Raw genomic sequence first — 27,075 nt, 5'->3', positions numbered from 1 at the left:
GTCCTGCTCAGGTGTATGTAGGGCCCTAAGGAGTGGGGCCTCACCTCAGCAGAGGAGTAGCCAGAAGAGGAATATCTGGACATGTCAAAGTCATCATCGCTAGTGGTGGAAGAAAGAAGACAAAGAGGTAGTGATTCCCTGATATTAAATACGAAACTCCCTGTATCCCACCTCCTACCATATTAGTCAATACCTTCCCCTTCCCCCATGCTTTCAAATAACAGCAGATCTAAATAAAAATTGTGCTTATCATGCAAATGCCCAGCTTCCCTTCTAAAATTGCCACCCTTAACCTCCTCCTAGATAGAGCTGCTATACCCTTCACACCCATCCTCTCACTGTTTGTCTAGTCTCAAACCCCCTGACTTGTTGGGTTTCCCCAAAGTTCAAGTGTACCCAGGTGTGTTCCCAGCAGTAGGGAACATCGAATCAGGGCCCATCCAAGAGGCAGCTATTGGATCACTTTATCCAGGATAGCATCAGACTGTGCCAATCCCCTTTTCCTCTCTCTGCTCTTCCCACCTCCAGGTAAAAAATTCCATTCCCTGGAGAATTCATCCTTGGAGAGCTCCTGGCTGTCTAAGGAACAACCCAATTGTTCTGACAATATAGCAGGTGTGGCCTGTACAGCCCACTTGTATGTTCACACAGGTTTCTGTGGCTTGCCCAGTTGCCCCAACATCCCTGTACACACCTGTCTGTATCAAGAGCGACCAGTGGCTTCTCATCTGGGCTCTGGTCAAGCGAGGAGTAGCCTTTATTGGGGACGACGAGCCTGGGTAGAAAATTTAGGGGACTGGACTGGCAACTGGAGCACATAGGCTGGCGAGGAATGGTATCGGGCCCTGACCCATCACTCCCCCCATCCCTTGGGTCTTTTTGAGACTCTCCTCTCAGAAAGGAACTGGAACTGAGGAGAGAGGGAAGAAGGAGAAGTGTAGGACCAGCAGAAATAGATGTTGACTGGCAGGGTCCAGGTGGGATTGGGGGGCCTCTACCTTGTCCGGGCCATGACATTGTTCTTCTTGGGTTGCTGGTTGACGGGGCTCCCCATGCTGCCATTCTTCAGGGAGCCCTTCCGGGCCAGCTCCCGCTGCTTCTCTGCAGGAGAACATGGGAAGGAAGCTGTGTCCTGCTCCCAGGGCCACCCTACCTTACTGCTCAAGGTTGGCTGGGCTGGGCCTCCAGTGTAAAACCCCTTGCTTCTCTAGGAACTGAGGTAGAGATCCCAACTCCAGGCCCTGCTGCTTGGTAGAGACAATGCTTGGTCCTCCACAACCTGAGGCAGACAGAGGGGCAACAGGAAGAGGCCAACTCTTGTCCTCCAGGAGCTCTACTCCAATGTGGGGCAGTTAGTGTGTGCCTGATGCCAAAGAAAGGCTGGAGAGGGAGTGATGAAGCAGAAGGATGGAGGAGACAGGGCTTCTTGCAGAGGAGAGAGGAGGGTATTCTAGGAAGGAGGGATAGCATATACAAAAATGCATTTAGAAGTGAAGAGAATAAGTACGGGTCCAGATTGGATGGAGGAGTGAAGTTGGAGGTAGGTCAGGTTAGAAAATTAGTATACATTTACTCAATCATTTATTCAAAAAATCATCTATCACCATTATGTCTTAGGTCCTACGCTAAGCGGTTGGGGGCTCTGGTTACAACCCAGAGCATGAAGGCTTTGAATGCCAGACAAAGGAGTTTGGGATTAAGGCAGAAGCCAAATGAGCAACTGAAGTTGTGGAGTGAGAGGAGCAGAATGTGGCTAGCAGGGTAAGGGGCAGGAGGCTGGGGTGCTCCTCTGGCTATACTTCTGACTGTGGTGCCAGCCTCTGAGTTCTTTAAGGCTCTAGAGTCTACCAGATCCATGGGCTGGTCACCAGGCGACCCACTGCTTGGTATGTGGCATTGTTACCAGTAGCCAGTAGCTTCCTGGGTCCTGGAGGAGGCCTGTCTACCATTTCCTACTCATCTTAAGCTCAGATGTGGAAAAGGGGGACTGATAAGTGGAGAGGGATGCTAGGGGAAAGCTCTCATAAAATAACCACTAGCTCCAGAGAGGAAGGATGGAATGGAAATTTCCAGCTACTGTCACTCTGAAATTTCCCCTGGCCTCCATGTCTCTTAGTCTCTCGTCTCTCAGTCTCTGACCCTCTCTCTGCTACTGCTCATCTATTTCCAGTTTTTTCCCAGCTTCTTTTCAGCAGGCAGCAGCTGCCATTACCACTCCATGACTCTAGGGGGTGCAATTTGCCTTAAAGTTTCCAGTGGTGATTATCCTGAGTGCAACTGGGACAGGGTTGTGAATTCTCATGAGGAGCTCTGGTGGCAATATAATGGGGAGGAAAAAAGTGTTATTTTAAAAGCATGTTGGAATTGTTTGAAATAGTGAAAAAATGCAAACAATAAATGGTGAAACCAAACTATGGACTACTATGCAACCATTTAAAAGTGTGAAGTTAGGGGCACCTGTGTAGGTCAGTCAGGTAAGCATCTGACTCTTGATGTTGGCTCTCGTCATGATCTTGTGGTGGGTTAGAGCCCTGCGTCGGGTTCTGTGCAGGGTGTGGCGCCTGCTTGGGATTCTCTCTTTCCCTCTCTCTCTGCCCCTTCCCTGCTCATGAGTGTGCATGTGTGTGTGCTTTTTCTCTCAAAATAAATTTAAAAAAAAACTTTAAAAAAAACTTGTGAAATTAATTTCTATATACTGACATTGGCAGGGGCTCCAAGCTATTAAGTGGAAAACAAAAACAAAAAAAGTTTTAGAAAAACGTGTACAGTATGATATCACTTGTGTTGAATACAAAATAAAACAAGAACAACTAAAAAGGCTTAGAATGATGGTCTCCGGGGAGGAGAATGTGGTGGGGGAGAGTAAAAGGAGAAGTTACACTTGTTAAAATACTTGTTAAACAGTAGTAAATAAAAAGAACTGGTTGCAGTTTGAGTCTGGTGTCTTGGGAAGATGAACAAATTCCACTGAGAGAACTATTCTCTTGTTTAGAAAAACAGCATGAAGAGATCCCTGGATATAATCTGGAATGAGAGAAGCAGGTAAAAACAAACAAACAAACAAACACCACACACACACACACACACACACACACACACCCCACAAGAACAACAACAACAAAATCCCCAAAAGCTGAATAAAAAAATAGTACTCAGTGAAAAGGAGCTCTGGCAGCTACAGAGGGAGAAGTTTTATAACGGATGGGTAAAGGCTCCTAGGACTGAGGAAAGGTCCAGTATTTGATGGGCAGCTGGAGTCTGAGGAGAAAATGGCCAAGAGGATGTCAGGCATGGCAGAGAAGTTTTGAAAGATACTGATGTGTTGTATTTAATTATAAACTCCTTCCTGGATGCACTGTGTTATAATTCCTCTTCACAAAACTAAACTTATTAAGTCTGTTATATGCAGCAGCCTTTGGTGAGCAAAATTTTGGTCCCTGAAGGGAGAAGGGCAGTGTAGGTGAAGTGAGAACAGCAGCTGCAGGAGCTATGGGAGGTGGTTGAGAGCCAAGTGACTTCAAAGAAGCAGGCTGCAGCCAAGACTGATTTCAGAGTAGACATGAAATAAACCCCCAAGGGAAAGGTGATCCTGGAAAGAAGGTGGGGAGATATTTGGGCTTACTAAAAAACTGAGGGAAAGTGCCCCCAAACAGGAGCCAACTAGGCCCTGAGATTTCCAGATGGGTGAGGAAGAAATGGGGAGAGGATCTCAGTTTCTAGATTTTGGGGTCCTTACTCCTTTCTACCCCTTAAACATAGTAACTGACACTCCACTTCTAAGGCAACTTTTTCCCAGCCTTGTCCAGTGTTTGATGGAACTTCTAATCCTCTCTCTGGGGGTCCATGGCTTTATCTTGGAAGCTATCCCCTGGAACACCTGGAGTCTTCTTGGCCTCAGAGATGCCTCCTAGAGCTTCAGTCACTGCAGAGGACTATGACTTCCTTCTTTGCCTTGCAGGAGATAAGGTGTCTGGTAGTGCCAATGACTTGGTGGCTTGAGTCTTGGAATCATCTAGTGTGAGTTGGTTTATTTGTGCCACTTCATTGCAGACCCAGCCTAGAGCACCTTGTCCACTCCCCACATCTCCCTCACCCCCCAGACACACTCACCCAGCTTCACTTGGAGCGGGGATGGTTTGTAATTCATGGCTACTGACTCACCCTCCCGGGCGTCACAGTCCCCGTCTGAGATGGAGGCGGCGGCTGGGTCCTGTGGGGAGAAAGAAAAGAGACAGAGAATTGTTAGGAAATGAAAAGGGGCTGCTTTCAGCCCTGAATCTGGTCCTCCCACTCATCCTCTGGGGGCATTAATGCCTGACAGTAGGCAGGTGATTTGAGGAGAGAAGGGCAGACCCATACACCCTGGAAGGAAGACCCTTGAACTGGGTAAGAGCCATGGATCTCAGCCCCACTTACACCCAGCTGGGTGTATGTCTTCAAAGTCCTGTGTGATCCAGCCTCCTCCTAGAAAGGCTACCATGATTCCTTAAACCCACAAGATATCTTTGTTCAACCTCCCATATTAGTTGCCCTCTTCCTCAGAGCCCTTCTTGTATACTTGTTTGGTAAGGCATTTCCAGGTTCCTGTGAGTTTAAGTCTGGATAAAGGTCAGAGTAGATGCTCCCTAAGTTAGATCTTCTTCTTCTGTTTCCCCTAGTATTGGATGGGTTTCTTCACAGGATCCAGAGAATGAACTGGCCAAGCCAGGCCACACTTCAAGGCTGTAGCCACTGAACAAAAAGAATTCTCATGAGGCTTTCTCCATTTCACAGGTAAGTCCTAAAGAGCATCTCCTGGGAGAACCTGGAAGGTTGGCGGGTTATGGTTAGGTTAGAAGACAAATAACAACAAATTAGCTGGTGACCAGTTAGTCCTGTGCTGCTCAGTAATCCACCCTCACTGTTTCCTCCAAAACATGTTAAACCTCGGCTACAAGGTCCAGGGCCCAGGCTCACTCTGCTTTAGTCAGTTGGAAGAGGCTGAAGTCATTCACATTCTTCCTGAGAAACTGATGGCCAACCAATGATACTGTCCTGCCACTCTAGGCATCTGCCTAGAACTAATGAATGGTAAGCCCCAGGTCTGAGAATTGCAGAGTGGACCCAAGGCTGTGCCTGCTCTGTCCCTGGAGATGCAGACAGCAGACAGACAGGTAGAACGTCCCAGGATTGGCCCCACAGCATTAGGCCCAGTGATCTGAGTGACCCAGCAGGGGAAGGACATATAACCATTAGGTTGGCTTCTGTTTCATTTAGAATGAGACAGTGGGGATGAAAACATGCTTGTCATCAAAGGCAAAGGAAAAAGTCTAGAATGTTTGGGAGGGAAATCTTGGCCTTGCCTGTGTTTCTTCAGGCCATCCGGAGTGACTGTGGAGGGGCTGTGTCACCACAGTAGTTTGTGAACACCACACTAGTTTTGCCTGAGGGCAAAACCTGGGCCTCTGTCCTCTGCTCTGATGCCCACCCCTTAGCTGGTATTGTAGGGGACAGGGCTCAGAAGAAGTGGGGGTGCTGCAGTGCTTGCATCTCAGGCAACTTCTCATGCATCAATCCTTCCCAGTCCTTTATTCTCTGCCTCCTTGTCTCAGTTCCTCCTTGAGAGACTCCTTATGGATAGCACTCATCCCCTGCAAACTTGGAGAAGCAGGCCTCTAGTGGCCCTGACGTATCTCTCTGCAGCCAAAACAGCTTTGAGGGACTATCTGCAGGGGTATGAAAACTTGACAGCTGGGTTCTGGCTTTCCCCTTAGGCCACAGGTAGGACTCACTTTCAATGCAGCCTGATGGCTTCTTAAAGAGTAAAGCCCATAAATATGCCTGAGGGATCCTACCAGGAAAGTATTAGCACCTTTCCAATTTCCTTAGTCACATTACTTTTTCTGAAACTCTTCTCACATGACACACATATCCCATCCATTTGGATATGGTTTCCTCTTCTGGCTTTGAGGACACTGTGCTCCTTCACTCATGTTGCCTCTTTAACCATTGTTTTTGTCTTCTCCCACAACCCTTTGTCTCTTCTGTAGGGTTCTGTCCTCAGCCCACCTCTCTCTGCTTGGGGATCCCTGATGTCTTCTACAGTTTGGATTAACATTCTAAATCTATGGCCTCCCAATCATGCATCTTCTCCCTAATGCTTCACCTCATCCATCCATGTAAACCTCACTGTCCTTTCCCTGGGGCTGACTTAAAACACATGAGCCCCTCGGGAATTTGGGGTTAGCCTCTCCCTGCTTAGTACAGGTGAGTTAATCAAAGTTGCTTCTCTCAGGCTAGAGGTACTGGGTGGAAATGATAACATTGGAGGGAGACTATGCAGAAAGGATAGGCCTGAGTGGGGTTTGGGAAGCTGTTGAGCAACTCTGGTCAGAGACCCACATTTGGTCCTTGGCACCACTGGGCAGGTCTTGGTGGCTTTTGATGCCTGAGAAAAGCCACCAGTTCCTTTGGGTCATAGGCCAGGGTGCAGAACCCGAGGCTTGAGAAGTCCCATGCAAAGCCCACCATACATCATCTCCCCTGTCACTGGCTATGATAGAAGGCCATCTTTGTGGCAAGAACAAAGATGTCTAGCACTGCGTCTGAAAACTCAAGCCTTTACTGTGGGCTTCCTGTATGTCTTCCCTGAGAAACACAGCCAATGCACCATGACCATCACAAGGAAATGTAATCAGGTTAAATGTGAAATATTCATGAATGTTAAGTATCAGAGAGAATCCAGGCAGAAGGAAACGTCTGGCTCCGAGAAATCAGGGAGAATTTAAAATGTCCCCCAAGGATATCTGACAGGAGTTAGCTAGATCTGGGAACTAGAGTGAGGATTAGCAAGATTATTAAACACTCAGCAGAGACAGACATTGAAATGCATCTTCAACAGCAACCCATGTTTCTGCAACCCTTCAAACAAATTCTCCACAGGCTGCAGAAATGATTAATAGCCAAGTCTCACTGTTTCTGGGACAGGATATATAGGCTAATGGCCAGTGCAAAGCCAATATAATTAGAGGAAGGCAAAAGTGCCAGGAGAATCCTTAGAGTTAGTCTGGTCCAGTGATTTTCATTAAACTGTGTTCCCTGAACGCTGTGCTGTGGGTGGGGCTTAGTCCAAGAGAGAAGCAAGAATAGGGAGAATGGAGATCCTTTTTTATTTCATTTATATACCAGCCTTTCTATAAAATTTTGTTTGGAGAAAGGGTTCTGCTGCTTAAAAATAAAAAATTAAAATCCATTAATGTGAGGTGCCTGACTGGGTCAGTCGATAGAGCATGCGACTCTTTTCTTTTTTAATTTTTAATTTTTTTTTTAAATTTTGAGAGAAAGAAAGAGAGAAACAGAGTGTGACCGGGGGAGGGGCAGAGAGAGAGGAAGACACAGAATCCGAAGCAGGCTCTGGGCTCCAAGCTGTCAGCACAGAGCCCTATGCAGGGCTCGAACCCATGAACTGTGAGGTCATGACCTGAGCAGAAGCCGGATGCTTAACCAACTAAGTCAACGAGGTGCCCCTAGAGCATGTGATTCTTGATCTCAGGGCTGTAAGTTCAAACCCCACACTGGGTTTAGAGATTACTTAAAAATAAAATCTTCAAAAATCCATTGATTTCATCCAGTCTGGTTCTTTAAAAATATTTTATTGTGGAAATTATTAAATTTACAAAAAAGTAGAGAAAATAACATAGTGAGATCCTGGGTACTTATCATCAGCTTCAGCAAATTCAACTCATCAATTCATTTTTTTTTTTAAATAAATCTTTCCTCCTCCATTTACTGGCTATGTGACCTGGCCTTCAGTTTCTTTATTTGTAAACGGGACTAATTTTTTAAAATGTTTTATTTATTCTTGAGAAGAGAGAAAGAGAGAGCACAAGTAGGGGAGGGGCAGAGCAAGAGAGGGACACAGAATCAGAAGCAGGCTCCAGGCTCCGATCTGTCAGTACAGAGCCCGGCACAGAACTTGAACTCACAAGCCATGAGATCATGACCTTAGCTGAAGTCAGATGCTTTACCAACTGAGCCCCCCAGGCACCCTAAATGGGACTAATTTCAATACCTATGTCAAAGGTTCTTGTGAGGCTAAAATTACTTAATATATGTAAGCAATTTAGTATAGTACATCTTGAGCAAGATAACTGTGCTAGTTATAAAATTATCTGTACAGGTATGCTCTGGGAGTGACTGGCTTATAGCTGCAGCCCTAGCATCACACAGTTTGGGGCCTAGATTATGTGGGGAGGTATCTATGGAAAAGGTACTCCTCCTTCCACAGGATGAGAAGGAGTCTGACCAGGGGACATTCTACTTTCTCTCTCTCCTTACTCCAATATGCTACATTTTCTCCATTATTTATCAATGGCAGGCTTGTGGTTCATAAAGATAAATGGAAAAGAGTCCCATCCTTAAGGAGGTACCTATAGTTACTAACAGTGTCAAAAAACCAGATGAGTTCCAGAAGATATAGACAATATTTAGGAATAAGGGAGTCATAGGTGGCCTCAGAAAATAGTTTTAGTTGAAGAATAGGAACAGAATCTGATTACAGAGGATTTAGGAGGGAATAGGAAATGAGAAAGTAGAAACAGTGAATATGAAAATTTTTTCAAGGAGCTAGACTGAGAAGGAAAAGAATGAGAATAAATGACAGCCAGAGGGAACTCTAGACTTGAAGAATTTCTTTGGACCTGTGGAATACCTGACCAATCTCCTAGACTGAGGGGAAGGGACCTAGGTAGAAAAGGAGATGTTTGCTAGGTCATGGTCTTTGAGGAGGAGATGGAAACAGAGCCTTGGACCAGAGAAGAAAGGCTCTTTACTGAAATGGAAGGGAGGTGAAATGCAAATAACATGGAGGCAGAAAGGTGGGTAGAAAGTTAAGGGAGTTCATTCTTAAAAGCCTAGTAGGTAAAGGAAGGGTTTGAATAGAAAGAGGTTAGGGAGAAAGGAGGTACTAGGTGACTAGCTAGAAACACAAGGAGATAAGACTGGCTGGGATTCTAGCTACAAATTCTCATCTTTCACCTGCCCTTGATCTGGTCGCCAGGATGAAAGACGCTCTCCGTGGTGCTGAACAATTTTGCCTTTGTCTTGTAGACCGCATTAGTGATTGGGGTAGAGACATGATTCAGTTTCAGCTTTCCTACAAGAAAGATAACCTCTGTCCACACCCCTGAGCACTAATTCTTGGGAAAATAAAAATTGAAATAGATTCAATGGGGCAAGTGAAGTTAACCAGAAAGAAGGAAGGATTTTTATGTTACAGTTAGAGTTTGAGAACTTAAATTGGTCCTGTGATTAACTGAGACTTATCTGTCTCCTTAAACAGCTTGATAAAATTCATTACCAAAAACAAGCACCACCAAGCTTTATTATCTTTGTGGTGGCTCTCACTGGGAGAACCAAAATGGAGAAGAATTCTGCTGACCCCAGTCCTAGTAACAAGCATAGCTATGGCAAGATTAATAGATTTTTCTACTATAAAGTAATATATGCTAAAATTTTTAAAAATCATTTTTAGTTTCACTATCTTGGGACAACCTCTGCTTTTTAAAAATTTTTTAAATGTTTTATTTTTACTTCAGAGAGAGAGAGAGAGACAGCATGAGCAGGGGAGGGTGAGAGAAAGGGAGACACAGAATCTGAAACAGGCTCCAGGCTCTGAGCTACCTGTGAGCACAGAGCCCAACATGGGGCTTGTTGACCCCATGGGGCTCCCACGAACCATGAGATCATGACCTGAGCTGAAGTCAGACATTTAACCGACTGAGCCACCCAGGTGCCCCTAGACCACCTCTGTTAATATCTTAGTGTATTTAAATACTGTGTATATACCACAGTAGCAACACTCTGGGGTTTCCCTTTCTGGAAACTGGTGTTTCTCCTCATAGTCCACAGGGTGGGCTCCAGGTACCATGTTGGTTCAATGTGGTCCCACCCTTGCTTCGACCAGGTGGAGCCAATCAGGGTCTCCCCCAGAATAGGAAGTGGGACTAAGAGGAGATGTAAAGCTCAAGACTATAGATTAGGTAGTAGAGAGAGCCACTGGGCAGGGAGATAAAAATAAAGCTGATGTTCAGGAAGAAGCAAACACAAGAGACAGAGAAATTCCTTCCTAGGCTGTGATTCTAGAACTTCTTCTGCCCTTCTAAAGTTTGTAGGGCACATCCACCTCTGAATACTATGAGAAATCCTAGTGACCTTATAGTCTAGTATCCTTTTTAAAAAAAAAAAATTTGGGGGGCACCTGGGTGGCTCAGTCAGATGAGTGTCCAACTTCAACTCAGATCATGATCTCACTGTTCTGGAGTTCAAACCCTGCATTGGGGCTGAGCTGTCAGCACAGAGCCTGTAACATGTTCAGATTCTGTATCTCCCTCTGTCTCTGTCTCTCTGCCCCTCCCCTGCTAGCACTCTGTCTCTAAATCCAATCAGAATCCAAAGCAGGCTCCTAGCTCTGAACTGTCAACACGGAGCCAGATGTGGGGCTTGAACTCACAAACCATTAGATCATGACCTGAGCCGAAGTCAGATACTCAACTGACTGAGCCACCCAGGCACCCCTAGTCTAGTTTCCTTTTTAGCTTAAACTAGTTTGAGTTGAATTTTGTTACTATAACACATGCATAGAACAACATTTATAGAAAAGCAAATTGTATCTTATATTCTGTATTTTTGAAAATTAGTATCAGAATATCATAAACTCTTCATATTTTTACACAGTTTTAGAAATCATCAACTTAATGGCTGTATAATATCCATAGAGGGGATGTACAATAACTTTTTAACCATTCACTTATTTTGGACATTCAGGTTGTTTGCTTTTTCACTATTTAAAAAAATTTTTTAATGTTTTATTTCTGAGAGACAGAGAGAGAGACAGTGTGAGCAAGGGAGGGTCAGAGAGAGATGGAGACACAGAATGTGAAGCAGGCTCCAGGCTCTGAGCTAGCTGTCAGCACAGAGCCTGACGTGGGGCCCAAACCCATAAACCACGAGATCATGACCTGAGCCGAAGCTGGATGCTCAACCAACTGAGCCACCCAGGTGCCCCTGCAATTTTTCACTATTATAAGAAATGTTAATGGTGAAATCCATATATATATTTTCATTTAGGGTACTTTCTTAAATAAAGTACAATTACAAAGTCAAAAAGCAGGAGTACTTTTCAGATTCTTGGTACATATCATCAAACTGCTTTCCTAAAGGACTGTTCCAATTTACAATGCCTCCAGTCATGACCAAGGGCTATAGCTGGTTTTTAATATTTTATTTTTCACTGTGTGCCAAGAAATTTCAGGTCATCACATCTATCCATCATCTTGCAAGAGAACTGTGCCTCAGTCCTTACTTACCTGGTTGCCTCTGGGGAAGCTTCTTTCAAAGAATAGAATTCCCTCTGGGCATCACCTGGCAGACAAAATATGCCTGACTTGAGGCCACCAATTAAGAACAAAAGGAGAGAAAACTTTGTTACACTGAAGCTTGGGAAAAACTCTAAATGGGCACAGTACTGCCTGATGACTGGCCACCATGCTTCAGCTGGTCCTTGGCCTGTGCCAGTACATCAGCTATAGGAACCGTGACTAATTGCAGAGCCAGGAGGCAAACTTCACAGAATAAGAATCCCTTACTTTCACACTTGGGGTTGGAGGATTAACCAAAATGGCTCTGGAGTTATCCCAGTGAGAATGGCAGCTCCTACTCCCTTACCCATTATTTAGTTTTCAAAAACAGCTCAGAAACTACTCAAGGGGAAGAAAGGGATGGTTAAAGATATGAAACTAGTTCTGGGATGGCAAAGAATTAGATTCATCGTTTAAAGGGGGAGACAAGGGGTCAGTGAGTTTTAAAAAAAAATTTAGAATCCTGTTATGCCTCCTTGTCCTAGATTAATGTTCTGCTATTCCTTCCCACTTCTACTCATCTGGAACCCTATGATTAAAAAGCCTTTGTTTGGGAGATAGGACAAATATCTCAACTCAGGGACACCCACTACAGCAACTGTGGCTTGAGGGACACCTGTGCATAAAGGCCTAGGGGACAAGTCTCATGACCCAGGAGATAGGAACCAGAGCCAGCAACTGAGAAATCTTGGTTCCTCTGGGAGGCCTGGCCTCACCGAGCTCCTGACTTTCATTCTTATCCTTAAGCTTATCCCCTGAGCCAGATGTTCAGATGCCCTATTCTGGATCAGCTAGAGACACAGGTCTTGCCCTATACAGTCTTGTGACCTAGAGGGTTTTTTGAGCTTCCTATCCTGCCACACTGCCCCCAGCTCCCATTTCAACATCTTTAGGGAAAGACTGTCTCACTTAATAGAGAAAGGGGTGAAGGTATAAAGTTCTTTAAAAATAGATCAACAATGGTTAGGGGCGCCTGGGTGGCTTAGTCGGTTAAGCATCTGACTTTCGCTTAGGTCATGATCTCGCGGTTCGTGGGTTCGAGCCCCGCGTCGGGCTCTGTGCTGACTGCCAGCTCAGAGCCTGGAGCCTGTTTCAGTCTGTGACTCCCTCTNAAAAAAAAAAAAAAAAAAAAAAAAAAAAAAAAAAAAAAAAAAAAAAATTAAAAAAAAAAAAAAAAAAAAAAAAAAACAATGGTTAAAATGGCTAATTTTACACTATTAAAAATTTGAAGAAAATAAAAGATGGACTGGTAGGGCCTAAGGCAGAGGGAGAAAATGTCTGAGCAGAGGATAAGAGGTCCTTTTTCTCCCTCCCTCCTTCCCTCCATTCACTTTCCTTTCCCTTCCCTTCTCTTCCTCCCACCCTTCCTTCCTTCCTTCCTTCCTTCCTTCCTTCCTTCCTTCCTTCCTTCCTTGCTTTCTTTCTTGGTTGAGTTTCAGCCAACATAGACTTTGGAGATGAGGTCTTTCATAAGAGAAAGGAAATGATTCTAAAATCAAAGGAGTCAGGAAGGCCAAGGGATTCTGAGTTGAGTTTCTGGGGACCTTCTGCTTAGGCAGGACCCAGAGGAGGGGAAAAAGGAAATCAGATGTTCAGGGTTAACAAAGCTTTAGGGAGCATGTCTAGAGGATCTTTCAGTTTCCTCCCAAGATGTGTATTCTAGTTCCGCAAGGTAAGGGAGGAGACCCAGAACATTGAGGAAAGATGCTGCCGTACTTTAGATGCTGTAGATGCTGCCTACAAATAGAGGGCATTTGTTTGGAGAGTCTTTGAGACTGGTCCCTCAGCCTTGTACACAGTAGAAAGCTGAAGTAGGAGAAATCTCAACAGATATTAACATTTGGTCTAGGCCAGACTGGATGTGGATCTTCACGTGGATGTTGGCCCCAAATCTCACTGGAAGGTATTTGGTAAGGTTTATTATTCAAGGGGCTAAGCCTGTCCTGCACTGGTTCATGAAACTTTTGGACTCCTTGTTTTCTCAAGAAAACAGTCAATAGTCTGGCAGTCTGTGGGATGTCCTCACACAACTATCATTTTTGATCTTTTTCCTCTGGCCTTGGAAGAGTAAAGAGCTACCTGTCTGCAATGAACAATGGACTTAGGGCTGGTATCAAACAGCTTCTCCCTTCTGTGGCACTTCCTACCCCTGCCCTTCCTCAGGTTTTCAGTCTGTTCTCTCTAACCTTTATTATAACTGGCAAGCACCACTTTTTGCTCATAAAGATGACTTGCAGTTCTAAAGCTTAGCTCTCTGGACAGAGAAGTCTCCTATTCTTTCCTTTCGGCATCCCAATAATTAAACATCAGTAAGTTTACCATTTGTTTAAAAAACTTGGTAGTCACTGAATATCAACATGTGGCAGGCAGGGAACATGTACTTTGGGGAGGGAAAAATACTGATTCTTGCAAAAAGACTTTTGTCTAATAGTAAAAAGAAGACAGAAGCACATATTAACCCATTTAAGGCAGAGAGAGGAGCATAAGAGAGAGGAATGTATGAAGGGTGGTAGGAGCATAGAGGAGAAAGTGATGGTGGTACAGGTTTGTTACCCTCCCTGATGTAGAGGGTTGGGTCTGGACAGGAATATGATGAAACCAGAGGCTCACCTATTAAGTGAAGTGTCAGTGCAAGAGCAATGACAGTTGAGCATACGGCCAGGACTCTATTCTAACTATTTTTAATTGCTGCTGCTGCTGCTATCAGGCATTCAGCCTACTCTGTTTCCAGGGGTGGGGGGAGCAAGTATAATAGGGCCTTTTCCTTACCACTGAGATACACAAACAACTCTCCCACAAAGAAAGGTCAAGAGACTCTAGGTGGATGATTGGGAAGTGTTTCTATTGGGAAAGCAAAAAGAGATTCAGAGTTCTAAGAGTACTTAAGAGGGAGAGATGGTGGCTCTGGCAAAACAAACCCTTACTGCCTCTAACCAAGCCTAGGGCCTGCAGTCACTCTCACCAGGTGTGCTTTGTGCAGCAGAGAAGTCAATGTTACAGATTTCTGGAGGCTCAGGGCCCAGCAGTGAAGAAGGTCAGGGAGGAGATGGAGAGGGTTAACTCTACAAAGACCCATAAACCCCTACCTGAGTTTCCGTTAAGTCAATTTTTTAAAGTTTATTTACTTATTTTGAGGGGCAGGATGGGGCAGAAAGAGAATCCCAAGTGGGCTCTGCACCAACAGTGCGGGGCTCAATCCCAGGAACCATGAGATCATGACCTGAGCTGAATCAAGAGTTGAAAGCTTAACCAACTGAGCCACCCAGGCACTCCAAGAGTGTGTGTGTGTGTGTGTGTGTGTGTGTGTGTGTGTGTGTGAGAGAGAGAGAGAGAGAGAGAGAGAGAGAGAGGAGGAGAGGAGGGGAGGGGAGGGGAGGAGAGGAGAGAAGAGAAGAGAAGAGGTGTGCCAGTTGGTGGTAGAATAGTAACAGGAGAGGAGATTCTCACACAAACTCAAGGCAAGTTTTCAGCAGTGAAGCCAGACAGTTGGTTGTTATGTATTTCTCTAGGGAAACAATATTCATCAGTTAAACTAGATGGTTGAGGGGTCCCTGTTGGAGGGTCTCTCCAGGCTCAGGGTGGTAGAGAGCCTTTCTCTACTCACCCATCATTCTCTGGCTGGTGCAGTGATACTGACCAGCTAACTCAAAGGTACAATCTCATTCCTGAGGCATCAACAGGAAGGGGCTCTGAAACAACCAATACCTACCCAAAGAGCACCCGTACAGTTATGTAGCCCACACATCTGAGGAACACCTCCTTTGCTCTGACTATACTCCTTCATAGCTCCTCCTGACCTGTGCAGCCTTCATCTCTTCTAGACAGTTCTGACATACATGTACAGCCTACATCCCTCTATACCTGCTAGCTTATGTATGTGCCTGTAGGATAGTGCTTCTTAAACATTAATGTGCATACAAATCACCTGGGGATATTGTTTAAATGCAGATTTCAATTTAGTAGGTCTGAAATGGAGCCTAAGTGTCTGCATTTTCACACAAGCTCCCAAGTGATACCAATGCTCTTAGCACAGCAGCCTCACTTTGAATAGCAAGGTTCTAGGCCAGCCTTTCCACACTCACACCATCCCCAGACAGCGTCTCAAAGAGCCCTCTGTACCCACCTTAACCTGGTTTTATATTCTTAGTGCCAAGAGAGGACAATAGTTTGATGGAGGAGGAGGGAGGAGAAAGGACCCAAAGTTCAAGTTGGAGAGGCTGCTCTGCTAAGAGCTCTGGCTGGGCTAAGACAGGGAGTTGTTCAGAACAATGCATATCAGGTGTGGTTCTTCTGGAATTCAGCAGATCATTTAGTTAATATTTCCTGTTATTATTAATTAATATTATTAATATTACCTGTTACTTTGCTACATGTACAACAATGGTGCTTGGTGTTTTGTAACATATTATCTCATTTAATCTTCCTAAAAGACTGAGTAAGGTAAATATAATTCCTATTTTCAAACTGAAGAACCAGGTTATATCAAGTAATATGTTCAAAATCATACCTTTAAAGTGGTTAGCACTAGAATTTGAATCTAAGTAGTCATTTCTTATACCCAACTTCTTCTTAGAGACATCAGATAAAGACATGAGATTAATAACACATCAGAACTTACACAGCTGTGGGACTGTTGTCTTGTAAAGCAGGCATTTGGAAGGCTGCTAGTAGTCTCATCATGTCTCCAATGCTCTGCATACACTTGAAGCCCCTCTTTAGAAAATGGCATGGATGCTTTCTGATTAACAATCTCCTGCTCAAAAAGTGCTTCACAGGAAGGAAATACTGGAGTCACTGAAGTACTCAATAGCTCAAGGTAGAGAGAGATAGAGACAGTCTAGCAGGCAGCAGCAAGCAAGAAAAAGTACTGGGGACTGAGAGCCCTGAGCCTAGGAAAGAAAAGCAGAGGACTATATAAAAAAAGGAGATGAGAGACGCCTGGGTGGCTCAGTCGGTTAAGCGGCCAACTTCAGCTCAGGTCATGATCTCATGGCCTATGGGTTCAAGCCTTGTGTCAGGCTCTGTGCTGGCAGCTCGGAGCCTGGAGCCTGCTTTGGATTCTGTGTCTCTCTCTTTCTCTCTCTGCCTCTCTCTCTCTCTCTCTCTCTCTCTCTCTCTCAAAAATAAACAAACATGAGGGGCGCCTGGGTGGCTTAGTCGGTTAAGCGTCCGACTTTCACTTAGGTCATGATCTCGCGGTTCGTGGGTTCGAGCCCCGCGTCGGGCTCTGTGCTGACTGCCAGCTCAAGCCTGGAGCCTGTTTCCGTCTGTGACTCCCTCTCTCTCTGACCCTCCCCTGCTCACGCTGTCTATCCCTCTTCCCTAGAAATAAATAAAACATTTAAAAAAAAATAAAAAAAAATAAACAAACATGAAAAAAAAAAAGGAAATGAAAAAGCCTCAGCCACCAATTCAATTCTGGTCCTAAATTTTAGGGGCACTTATATTCTAGGCACTGGCTAGGTGCTACAGATATAAAGATAATATGATCTCTACCCATGAAGAGCTTAAAGGCCAGTACGAAAGGCAAATAAATAGAAAGATAATTTTTAATAAGCCACATGCTACAACAGAGGTTTGTATAGAGTATTGTCTGTACACAGAACAGAAGCACCCATTCCAACCTGGGGAATTAGGAAAGACTTTTCCAAAGAAAGCTAAGGCATGAAGAATGAGTAGGACATAGATGAGAAGAAAGGTGTAGGGAAAGTAAAGAAAGGAGTAGGGAGGAAGATACACATGACTATATAGCAGGCTAAAGGAATTACTCAGTTTGGTTAGAATATTAAGTGGTGGGGTGAAGTGGCAGGTGATGAGACTAGAATAGGAGGAAGACTTAAAATCATGATGGGCTTTGTAAATCACATTCAGGGGCTTTGGACTTTAATGGAAAATTATAGGACTGGAGAAGAAAAACCTATCAAGGTCATACTGCCAGGGCTTAGTGGCTGACTGGATCTGGGTTTGAGGGGAAAAACCTAGACACAGATGATTCCCAGGTTTCTTCAGTGTGTGTGGTCAGGGTGAGGGGGCACCTATAAATATGCATGATCAGAGAAAAGAACTTGGAGAACGCCAACACTGAAGGATTGAAGGGGTAGGAAGAAGAGAACTGACAGCCCAGATCAGAGCAGCAGGGGGCCAAAGAGAGCCTAGTGTCATGGATGTCTGGGAAGAATACGATTTTGAGAAGGATAATGTAAAACAGGGAGGAACCATAACCAGAGTCTTGAAGGGGCTCTTACTTGACAAGAGAGACTGGAGTGGAGGATGGTTAAAGCTAAAAGGTAGGGGACAGTGGAGAAGGGCCAGATGTTTGAAGGTGTCAAGAATGAGAAAACAGACAGTTTCTTCTGTGGTTTGCTGACATTTCAGCAAAAACTCTATTTTCCTCTCAATATTATGGGTCTGATCCTTGGGGAAGCTTGAGACTTCCCAGAGAGAAGTCCCAGTAGAGAAATCTCTGGATTCTACATGGTTTCTGGACCATGGCAGGTCTGCTATTTCTTAGGAAGTGTGGGCAAGGGTGGTGTGAAGGCAAGAGAGGCTGACCAGGGCCTGGGCAACCTCAAAGTAACAGCAAATTGAGTGGGAGTGGGTTGTAGTTGCCCCAAGCTCTAGCTGCACTACAGTCCCATGACTTAGCTTTGGGTCATTCTCTCCAGGCCATGGCAAAAAGCAGCAAAAACCCTGGACTTCTAGTCCTTTAGGCAGGAGGCCTGCACAGACCTAACAAGAGGAACCTGGGAATCCAGGTCAGTGGGGAGCAGCCTGCATTGAGCTTTTCCTAGAAGCAGAAACACCTGCTCCACCAACCATGGCCATCCAGGAGAGGCTCAGCACTGGAAACTATACTCCAGGTGATCATGGTTATGTAGTGATCATGATTTCTCACTTTTAAACCTTCAATAACACCTTTCTATAAAAATAAACAAATAAAAATACCTGGCTGGTTGTCAGTAGAGCATGCAACTCTTGATCTTGGAATTGTAAGTTTGAGCTCCACATTGGCTGTAGAGATTACTTAAAAATAGAATCTTAAAAACAATCATTTGGCTTAATTATTGATGCATCCCTAAAGTATAATAATGGAGTCAGTAAACTGCATACCTCCACTGTAAGAGGAGATATCTACAATTATAATTGGGGGTAGATTCTAGTTCTGTCTCCTCCATCCAAACACCAGAACCTGTGGATGAGTGGGCATTAAGCAGGAAAGCCAGGCTTACACTAGCACTGGCAATCTCAATGATGTTGGACTGACTTCTCCCAAAACCTTGATCTTGGGTGCCAACTACATTTTGAAAACCTCATGTTTTGGTGAAGGAGAGCCGGTTTGGCTATTTACAAAAATGGGTTTGTGAATGCTGCCAGAGTTGAATGAATGTTTTATGCCATTTGATGGATTTGCCATTACCCAATAAGTTGAAAAGTTTTGCTGTGAAAGGAATGTTTGTTCTGTAGAGTTAAATCATGGTTACAATTAGAAAAGAAACTCCAAAAGTTCCGGTGTTTCCTGGCAGGGGAACAATGCTTTCTCTTCATGTCCTTCACAACTTCATGGCAGTCAGAAGGTTAGTTACAAGGTCTTAAATCTGGGCTTCAAGGAAGCACAGAGTAACCATTTCCGGAGTATTTTGGATTCTATATGGACACCTAATTCACTTGTTCATATTATGACTTAAACTCTTCCCTCTATCCTCTTCTATCTTTCACTCCAAGGAAAACCTGAGCATTGGCTCTTCGGTGATTTTATCCTATCAATGTTTAGGAGAGTACTTTATAATTCCCTGTTACATCTAGGTAGGACCAGGACAAACTCTCTCTACAAATAGGAGAACTAATAGTCTATAGAAAGAACCTGAAAATCCAGTCAACCCTGGGCTGCTCTGGATTCTGAGAGGATTTTGCCACCCACCCCCTCTTGCCCTAGCCCCAGCCAGCTGCAAATTGTCTGGATCGAGCTGCTTTGACACACTGATGTTATCAGCCTCATGGTGCCTGGAGCACGTAGATAGGAACAGGGAATGGCGCCGTCTCACCGGATGTAGTAATGCAATTTAGTTTCTGAAATCCAAGTATAAAATCTTGAAAGCTGACATTTTTTATCTACCACAGGAGGGGGGTGATGGGGTGGAATTCCCAGAAGAACCATCAAAATGAGGAAATGGCTTCTGTCATATATTAATAAGTAGTTCAAAGCATTGGAAAAACGTACAGAGAGGATTTGTAGGGAAAGTTAAGTGCCTAGTTCTTCTTGTCTGCCCACCCCTGCCCCCTTGCCATCCTCTGAGCTATGCTGCCAGGTGAAGTTCCCTCCATTTTTGTGAACCCCAAGCTGAGGCTAGAAGCACCTCTCCAGGGCATTCTTGTGAGAATCCCTGTGCTGGGGAGATGGAAGAAGCACCAGCCTCCCTGGGGGGTATGTCATAGCAGCTTGGGTGGGTTTCAACCAACCCTTTTGTTTTAAAGGAGCAATTTAGACTGGGCTAAAAATGGTGGCAAAGAAGTGGTCACTTATTTTCCCTCTCATTTCCCCAACTTCATCCTGTGCCACTCTCCCCACTGGCCCTCATTACTACACTTTGCATCACTGGTCTTCCTTGCTGGTGGAGCATGAAGAGCCTTCCTCTTTCATGCTCTGTCATGCTCATGAAGTCCTTCAGACTTCACCTGACACATCATCTCTTATAAAAAGCTTCTCACAGGGCACCTGGGTGGCTCAATCAGTTAAGTGTCCAAATCTGGCTCAGGTCATGATCTAGCACTATGAGTTCAAGCCCTGCATCAGGCTCTGTGCTGGCAGCTCAGAGCCTGAAGCCTACTTTGGATTTTGTGTCTCCCTCTCTCTCCCCTTCCCTTGCTCACACTCTGTCTCTGTCTCTCTCTCTCAAAAATTTAAGGGAAAAAAAAAAAGCTTCATGTGACTACCAGGATAGGTTAGGTCCCTCTATGATATACTCTAACACCACCACCCCCCTTCCATTTCTTTCATGTACTTATCAACTTTTACTTCAGTGAATACTTGCATAATTTTTAAAATAAAATGTCATAAAAGCAAGGACCATGCCTAGCTCTTCTGTGTCCTCCCAGTGCCTAGCATAAAGAATGAAGGGCTATGATCTGATAATAGACAAACAGATTGCTTTCTACTTGGTTTGAGCCACAGCAAGGCTCTTTCTGTAACAGAGGTGGCAAAAGTCTGGTGGCCTGCCAGGCTGTGCCAGGGCCTTGTCTAATGGTGTCCCAGACAGATGCTGTATTGTGTACTCTTTGTAGGGCCACTTTTCTATGTAAGCCTCTGGCTAGGGGCTGAAAGATTGCTTTCCAGGAAGTTATTTTGGAGAAGAGCCAAAGTAAGAGTCCCTAAATCCTCACTTACTCACTCACTTGCCTGAAGGTTTGGCCTAGTTAAAACTCACTTAAGGTCCATGGCCAATGCAGCGGCTCAACTCCAAGTTGACTACTTGAGGGGGCTGATTATCAGCTGAGCAGAAACAGCTTTCTTTGAGACTCAAGGGCCAGGCCCAGATTTTGCTTGCAGATATACATACAGCATCATCAAATGAGTAAGGCCCAACTCTTACTGTCAAGTTTCAGAGGAGTGGGAAGCTAGCTTGGAATCAAACCATTAGAAAACCCTTTGGAGGGAGATAGGGGCAGGTCTGCTCTGATCCTGTATATTCTGACAACCTGGGGCTTATAACCATGTGTACCAGGCAGTAAACATCCAAGGCATAGGGGCACTTGGGAGTTCATACATAAGGGCAAGGAGACAGCAAAGGAAAATACAAGAAATAGGGCCTCCAGAATAGGGCCTAGTGGATTCCAGTTTTGCCTGTGAACTACACTGACTTTGAGAGTCTAGACAGGTTATTTCTACTCTCTGAGTTCCCAGGTCTGTTTTCAGGCCCTGAATTCCAGAAAGAGCCTCCAGGGCGGAGAATAAATGAGTTGTCCCAGGTCAATGCCAGGTGGCAACCCAGAGATTAGAATTCATAGGCTCTTCTTTCCAGCCAGCTGCTCCTTCCCCTGAGTCCTGAGCTGTTTCTTCTTCTGAATGCTCAAGATTATATTTAATTTAGTAAGGTTTGTGGTCACATAATCACTGCTCCTAATAAAACAATGAACATAGAGTATCCGCTGTTAAGGAAGGCAAACATGGGGAGGCCTTTGCCCCTGAGAAAACAGGCCAAAAGCAAGTTCTGGCTGAGGTTTGGCCTGTTCTACTTGAACAAAAACCAACACAAACAACTCTCCTGGGATCTGACAGAGTCCTCATCTGTTCTTGTTTCTTCTCTAGGCTTCTTTATATGTCCATAGCCTGTGCTTAATCCAATTGTATAAGGGTCTCTCCTGGAAGTGAGAAAACCCTGTTTCCACAGGCAAGAGAGGGGCCAGGCTGAGGGACAATCTGGATCTAGATCCCCTGAGCATCTTTTCATCCATAATTAATTACTACATTGTTTTAAATTTTTTTTTATGTTTTATTTATTTCTAGGAGAGAGAGAGACAGTGTGAGCAGGGGAGGGTCAGAGAGAGAGGGAGTGACAGACTGAAACAGGCTCCAGGCTCTGAGCCGGCAGTCAGCACAGAGCCCGACGCAGGGCTCGAACCCACGAACCACGAGATCATGACCTAAGCGAAAGTCGGACGCTTAACCGACTAAGCCACCCAGGCACCCCAATTACTACATTGTTAATACCCCCATTCTTCAGGAGTGTTATCCAGCTATACCTCTTCAGGCTGGGTGGAGGCAGCCTTAATCCTTCCAGCCCAAACGCTGTCAGGTCTACTCATGGCTTGGCAAACACCACATGCTCTTTTCTCCTCCCTGCCCTTGCCTGTTCCATTTTGGCTGTCTGGCATTAAGAGAGGGAGCCTGTAGCTGTCTGGTGGTTTAATATTGGTTTAGCAACTGTTTCTTTGACCAGGAGGTTCTTTGGGGCATAAGGCATGTAATGGCCTTTTAGCTCAGACAGTTCTTTCAATAAGGGATCCAGAAGTCTATGAGAGGTGAAGAAAGCAATGGAAGAGAGCCTTACATAAGGCCCAGAGTAAGGCTTGTTGGGAAGGATGGGATCCTGAGTGCTTTCACTCAGCCTCAATCCAGGTAGACTTACCTTCCTCCTCACTTACCAGAAGAGGCAATCAAAGTGAGAACACAGTAACCTCATTTGCTGGCTTTGATTCATTTTGCTATGGAAGAGGCCTGGAAGTAGAAAAGGAACTATCAACTAGAAAATCCAATCCCTAGTAGGTGACTGTGATTCTTTGCCCTTCCAGATTCCTCACACACACACCTCCTCTAGATGATTTGGGGAATCAGGAAGGAAACCCCTCTACAATGTTACCTCTCTTCTGCCTAGGGCCCAAGTGCATGGCTAGGATGAGGGTGTCAGGCTGAGAGCCTCCAGACTCACTAGTTTAATTTCTGTTTCTACTTGCTACACTTGTCCCTATCCACCTTATGTCAATGCTCTCTCCCTAATGTATATGTATATATATGTATCTTTATATATATATATATATACCCTATGTATGTATGTATGTATGTATGTATATCTTTAAATATATCTAAATAAATCTAAAATATATCTAAGTAAATCTCTAAAGATATATATACATATATATGTATGTGTGTGTGNAAAATGAGTTGTCCCAGGTCAATGCCAGGTGGCAACCCAGAGATTAGAATTCATAGGCTCTTCTTTCCAGCCAGCTGCTCCTTCCCCTGAGTCCTGAGCTGTTTCTTCTTCTGAATGCTCAAGATTATATTTAATTTAGTAAGGTTTGTGGTCACATAATCACTGCTCCTAATAAAACAATGAACATAGAGTATCCGCTGTTAAGGAAGGCAAACATGGGGAGGCCTTTGCCCCTGAGAAAACAGGCCAAAAGCAAGTTCTGGCTGAGGTTTGGCCTGTTCTACTTGAACAAAAACCAACACAAACAACTCTCCTGGGATCTGACAGAGTCCTCATCTGTTCTTGTTTCTTCTCTAGGCTTCTTTATATGTCCATAGCCTGTGCTTAATCCAATTGTATAAGGGTCTCTCCTGGAAGTGAGAAAACCCTGTTTCCACAGGCAAGAGAGGGGCCAGGCTGAGGGACAATCTGGATCTAGATCCCCTGAGCATCTTTTCATCCATAATTAATTACTACATTGTTTTAAATTTTTTTTTATGTTTTATTTATTTCTAGGAGAGAGAGAGACAGTGTGAGCAGGGGAGGGTCAGAGAGAGAGGGAGTGACAGACTGAAACAGGCTCCAGGCTCTGAGCCGGCAGTCAGCACAGAGCCCGACGCAGGGCTCGAACCCACGAACCACGAGATCATGACCTAAGCGAAAGTCGGACGCTTAACCGACTAAGCCACCCAGGCACCCCAATTACTACATTGTTAATACCCCCATTCTTCAGGAGTGTTATCCAGCTATACCTCTTCAGGCTGGGTGGAGGCAGCCTTAATCCTTCCAGCCCAAACGCTGTCAGGTCTACTCATGGCTTGGCAAACACCACATGCTCTTTTCTCCTCCCTGCCCTTGCCTGTTCCATTTTGGCTGTCTGGCATTAAGAGAGGGAGCCTGTAGCTGTCTGGTGGTTTAATATTGGTTTAGCAACTGTTTCTTTGACCAGGAGGTTCTTTGGGGCATAAGGCATGTAATGGCCTTTTAGCTCAGACAGTTCTTTCAATAAGGGATCCAGAAGTCTATGAGAGGTGAAGAAAGCAATGGAAGAGAGCCTTACATAAGGCCCAGAGTAAGGCTTGTTGGGAAGGATGGGATCCTGAGTGCTTTCACTCAGCCTCAATCCAGGTAGACTTACCTTCCTCCTCACTTACCAGAAGAGGCAATCAAAGTGAGAACACAGTAACCTCATTTGCTGGCTTTGATTCATTTTGCTATGGAAGAGGCCTGGAAGTAGAAAAGGAACTATCAACTAGAAAATCCAATCCCTAGTAGGTGACTGTGATTCTTTGCCCTTCCAGATTCCTCACACACACACCTCCTCTAGATGATTTGGGGAATCAGGAAGGAAACCCCTCTACAATGTTACCTCTCTTCTGCCTAGGGCCCAAGTGCATGGCTAGGATGAGGGTGTCAGGCTGAGAGCCTCCAGACTCACTAGTTTAATTTCTGTTTCTACTTGCTACACTTGTCCCTATCCACCTTATGTCAATGCTCTCTCCCTAATGTATATGTATATATATGTATCTTTATATATATATATATATACCCTATGTATGTATGTATGTATGTATGTATATCTTTAAATATATCTAAATAAATCTAAAATATATCTAAGTAAATCTCTAAAGATATATATACATATATATGTATGTGTGTGTGTGTGTGTGTATATATATATATATATATATATATATATATGTCAATTGTACAGCCACTGCCAGGCTGATTGCACAGTGATAGCTCATGAAATGTTACAGCTTCAGACTTTGAAATCTGCTCGGTGCTTCTCTTTAGTTTCCCCTGGCTCATATACCAGATTAAAGATGGGAATGCAGGTGTATTAAAGACAAAAGTCCTTTTAACATTCCCTTGTTCCGCTAGATTCTTACCATCCCTCCAAAGTTCTACAGCTCTGAGGTATCGCGGTGTGAGACCCTAGCCAGGGACAGCTCAGATGCTGTCTTGAAAGCTTATTTCACCTTCAGAGTAATAGTGACCTCAACAGAGAGAACTTGGTCAGGCTAGATGTCTGTGGAGAAAGGTGGGGTAAGGGCTGGAGAGGATAATGGGGAGTCCCTGGATTCATAGGGCAGATCTTGGAGACAGAAGAGACCAGAGACATGTATAGGAAGGTTATTCAAAATTAAAGAAACAGGGGCCTTAAGGACTCAGGCACCTAGGCTTTTCAGACCTGGCACAGACTGAGCGCTTCTAGGAGCTATCCAGGGTCCTGAACTGCCACCACCTGAAGACCTTGGGGTCTCTGAACAAAAGCCCCACATGCCAGTTAACAGACCTTAAATGGTTAGACCCGTTGCTTGAAGTTAGTGACTCAAGTCATTCTATATAGCTGCAGCCTGAACTTCATGCCCGCAGCCTGGCTCTCTGGCCAGACTTTCAACAAGGGATGATGAGGTTGAGATTGAGGATCTTGGTGTATGTGAAAAAGTATTTTCTAGTACTTCTGGAAGCTCAGGACTGAATGGGCCTGATTCAGGGACAAGGTGGCTAGCCATAGAGAAGGGAAAGAGGTCTCCATGTGGCACATCCTCCAGAGATCCGCCACTCCTCCCCTCACTTCAGTGGCCACTGCACACATGGGCTTGTACACACACACACACGCACGCATGCATGCCTTCATGCACAAACACACATGCCAGAATCTCTGCTCTGTCACTGCAGAGCCTATACTGCTACAGAGATGGTATAGTCTCCTTTGTATGCACATCAGCTTAATGATTCTGCTTTGTTCTCACTATGGATATTACAGAAACCTGGCAAAGAGTACCAAAACTTAAAACTTAAATAAATAAAATATTTCTTTTTCTGAATTCAAGAGGAATACATTGTCACTATAAAAATTCAAGATAAGCACAAAAGAAGAAGAAAAAATCACCCTTAATCCTACCATCCATAGTCCATGTTAACTTCTTGGAACACAGCCTAAGCCCTTGTGTATGTGTGTGCATATGTGTGTGTGCATGTATATAAGTGTTGGTAAGAGGCAATATAGTGCAGTGGTTAAAACTATGAGTTTTAGAGTAAGCTCTACCTCTGTCATTTACTTATCTGTGTAATTGTGATCAAATTTCTAACTTCACTGGGTCTGTTTTTCATCTTTTTTTGGTGGGGAAAGGGGAAGGTTTAGAGAAATACTGTGTGTAATGGTAAAACTGAGTTCACTCTAGTACAGGCATGGTCTGGAGTTGAAGCAGCAGGGGTGGGTAGGCGACCCTCACAGAGTCTCACATGGTGAAGAAGCTGAGGAAGGTGACCATCAGACAGGACAAAGCCCACAATAACATAGAAGAGCTTCTGCTTGAGAGAAGGGTTCCTGGCATAGCCAATGATATAAAGCTACCAAATCCTATTTCTAAGCCAGCCCCTGAACCAACCACACCAACTGTAGTGGCACCAGCACCAGTTGGCCACTGTGTCAGGGTCTTGGGAGACAACTTCCATCTGGCCACCTGGCATAGGGAGCTGCTGTAGATGGCTATTTAGATTGGATCTCTGGCCTATCCAGGAAGGAGACAGACACACACCTGACTGAACCCCTGGCACAACAGTGGATCAGAGATGGAAGAATGAGTAGTGCCTTGGTGGTCTGCATTTTCTTCACTTCTTCAGATTTAGTTCTAGGTCTCAGTGCTCAGCTTTCTCACCCTGTTTCTCATATTTAACATAAGGAATATAATAGTACTCATCTCAACAACTTGCTAGGAAGACTAAATGGGATAATGTGTATGAAGTGCTTACTACAGTCCCTGATGCATGGTAGGCAGTCAATACAGGGCAGCTTTTATTACACACACATATACCCCCATATAAATCACTCTGCAATACTGTTTGATGCCTAATTTTAAAACATAGACTATTCTCCATCTCAGAAAAAAGCTGAAGAGAAGATAAGTAAGTTCAATTTACTTCATTTTCCTTCTGGCCTAACTTTCTAGGCCACAGTGATGATAAGCTGGGACTTGGGAGGT

General features: G+C 44.6%; 1 protein-coding gene across 5 annotated transcripts in view; it reads right to left on the bottom strand.

Annotated features, from left to right (window-relative positions):
* FAM219A (family with sequence similarity 219 member A) overlaps positions 1 to 27,075 on the bottom strand; it is a 57,676-nt gene that overhangs the window by 3,430 nt on the left and 27,171 nt on the right. For 3 of the 5 annotated variants that reach the window (XM_039247103.1, XM_039247104.1, XM_039247105.1), the window contains exons 2-5: positions 4,111 to 4,210; positions 999 to 1,101; positions 695 to 775; positions 45 to 99 (exon numbers count right to left, since the gene is read on the bottom strand). In XM_039247103.1, coding sequence (XP_039103034.1) covers positions 45 to 99; positions 695 to 775; positions 999 to 1,101; positions 4,111 to 4,210 — 339 coding nt within the window. The remainder of the gene's footprint in view (positions 1 to 44; positions 100 to 694; positions 776 to 998; positions 1,102 to 4,110; positions 4,211 to 27,075) is intronic. The other 2 variants (XM_039247106.1, XM_039247109.1) reach the window with 1 other exon arrangement.

This window comes from Hyaena hyaena, unplaced genomic scaffold (genome assembly GCF_003009895.1).
Source record: "Hyaena hyaena isolate Hyena2069 unplaced genomic scaffold, ASM300989v1 scaffold_289, whole genome shotgun sequence".
Lineage (NCBI taxonomy): Eukaryota > Metazoa > Chordata > Mammalia > Carnivora > Hyaenidae > Hyaena > Hyaena hyaena.
The sequence above is the reverse complement of the archived record's forward strand: the minus strand, read 5'-3'. Positions and strand labels throughout refer to the sequence as shown.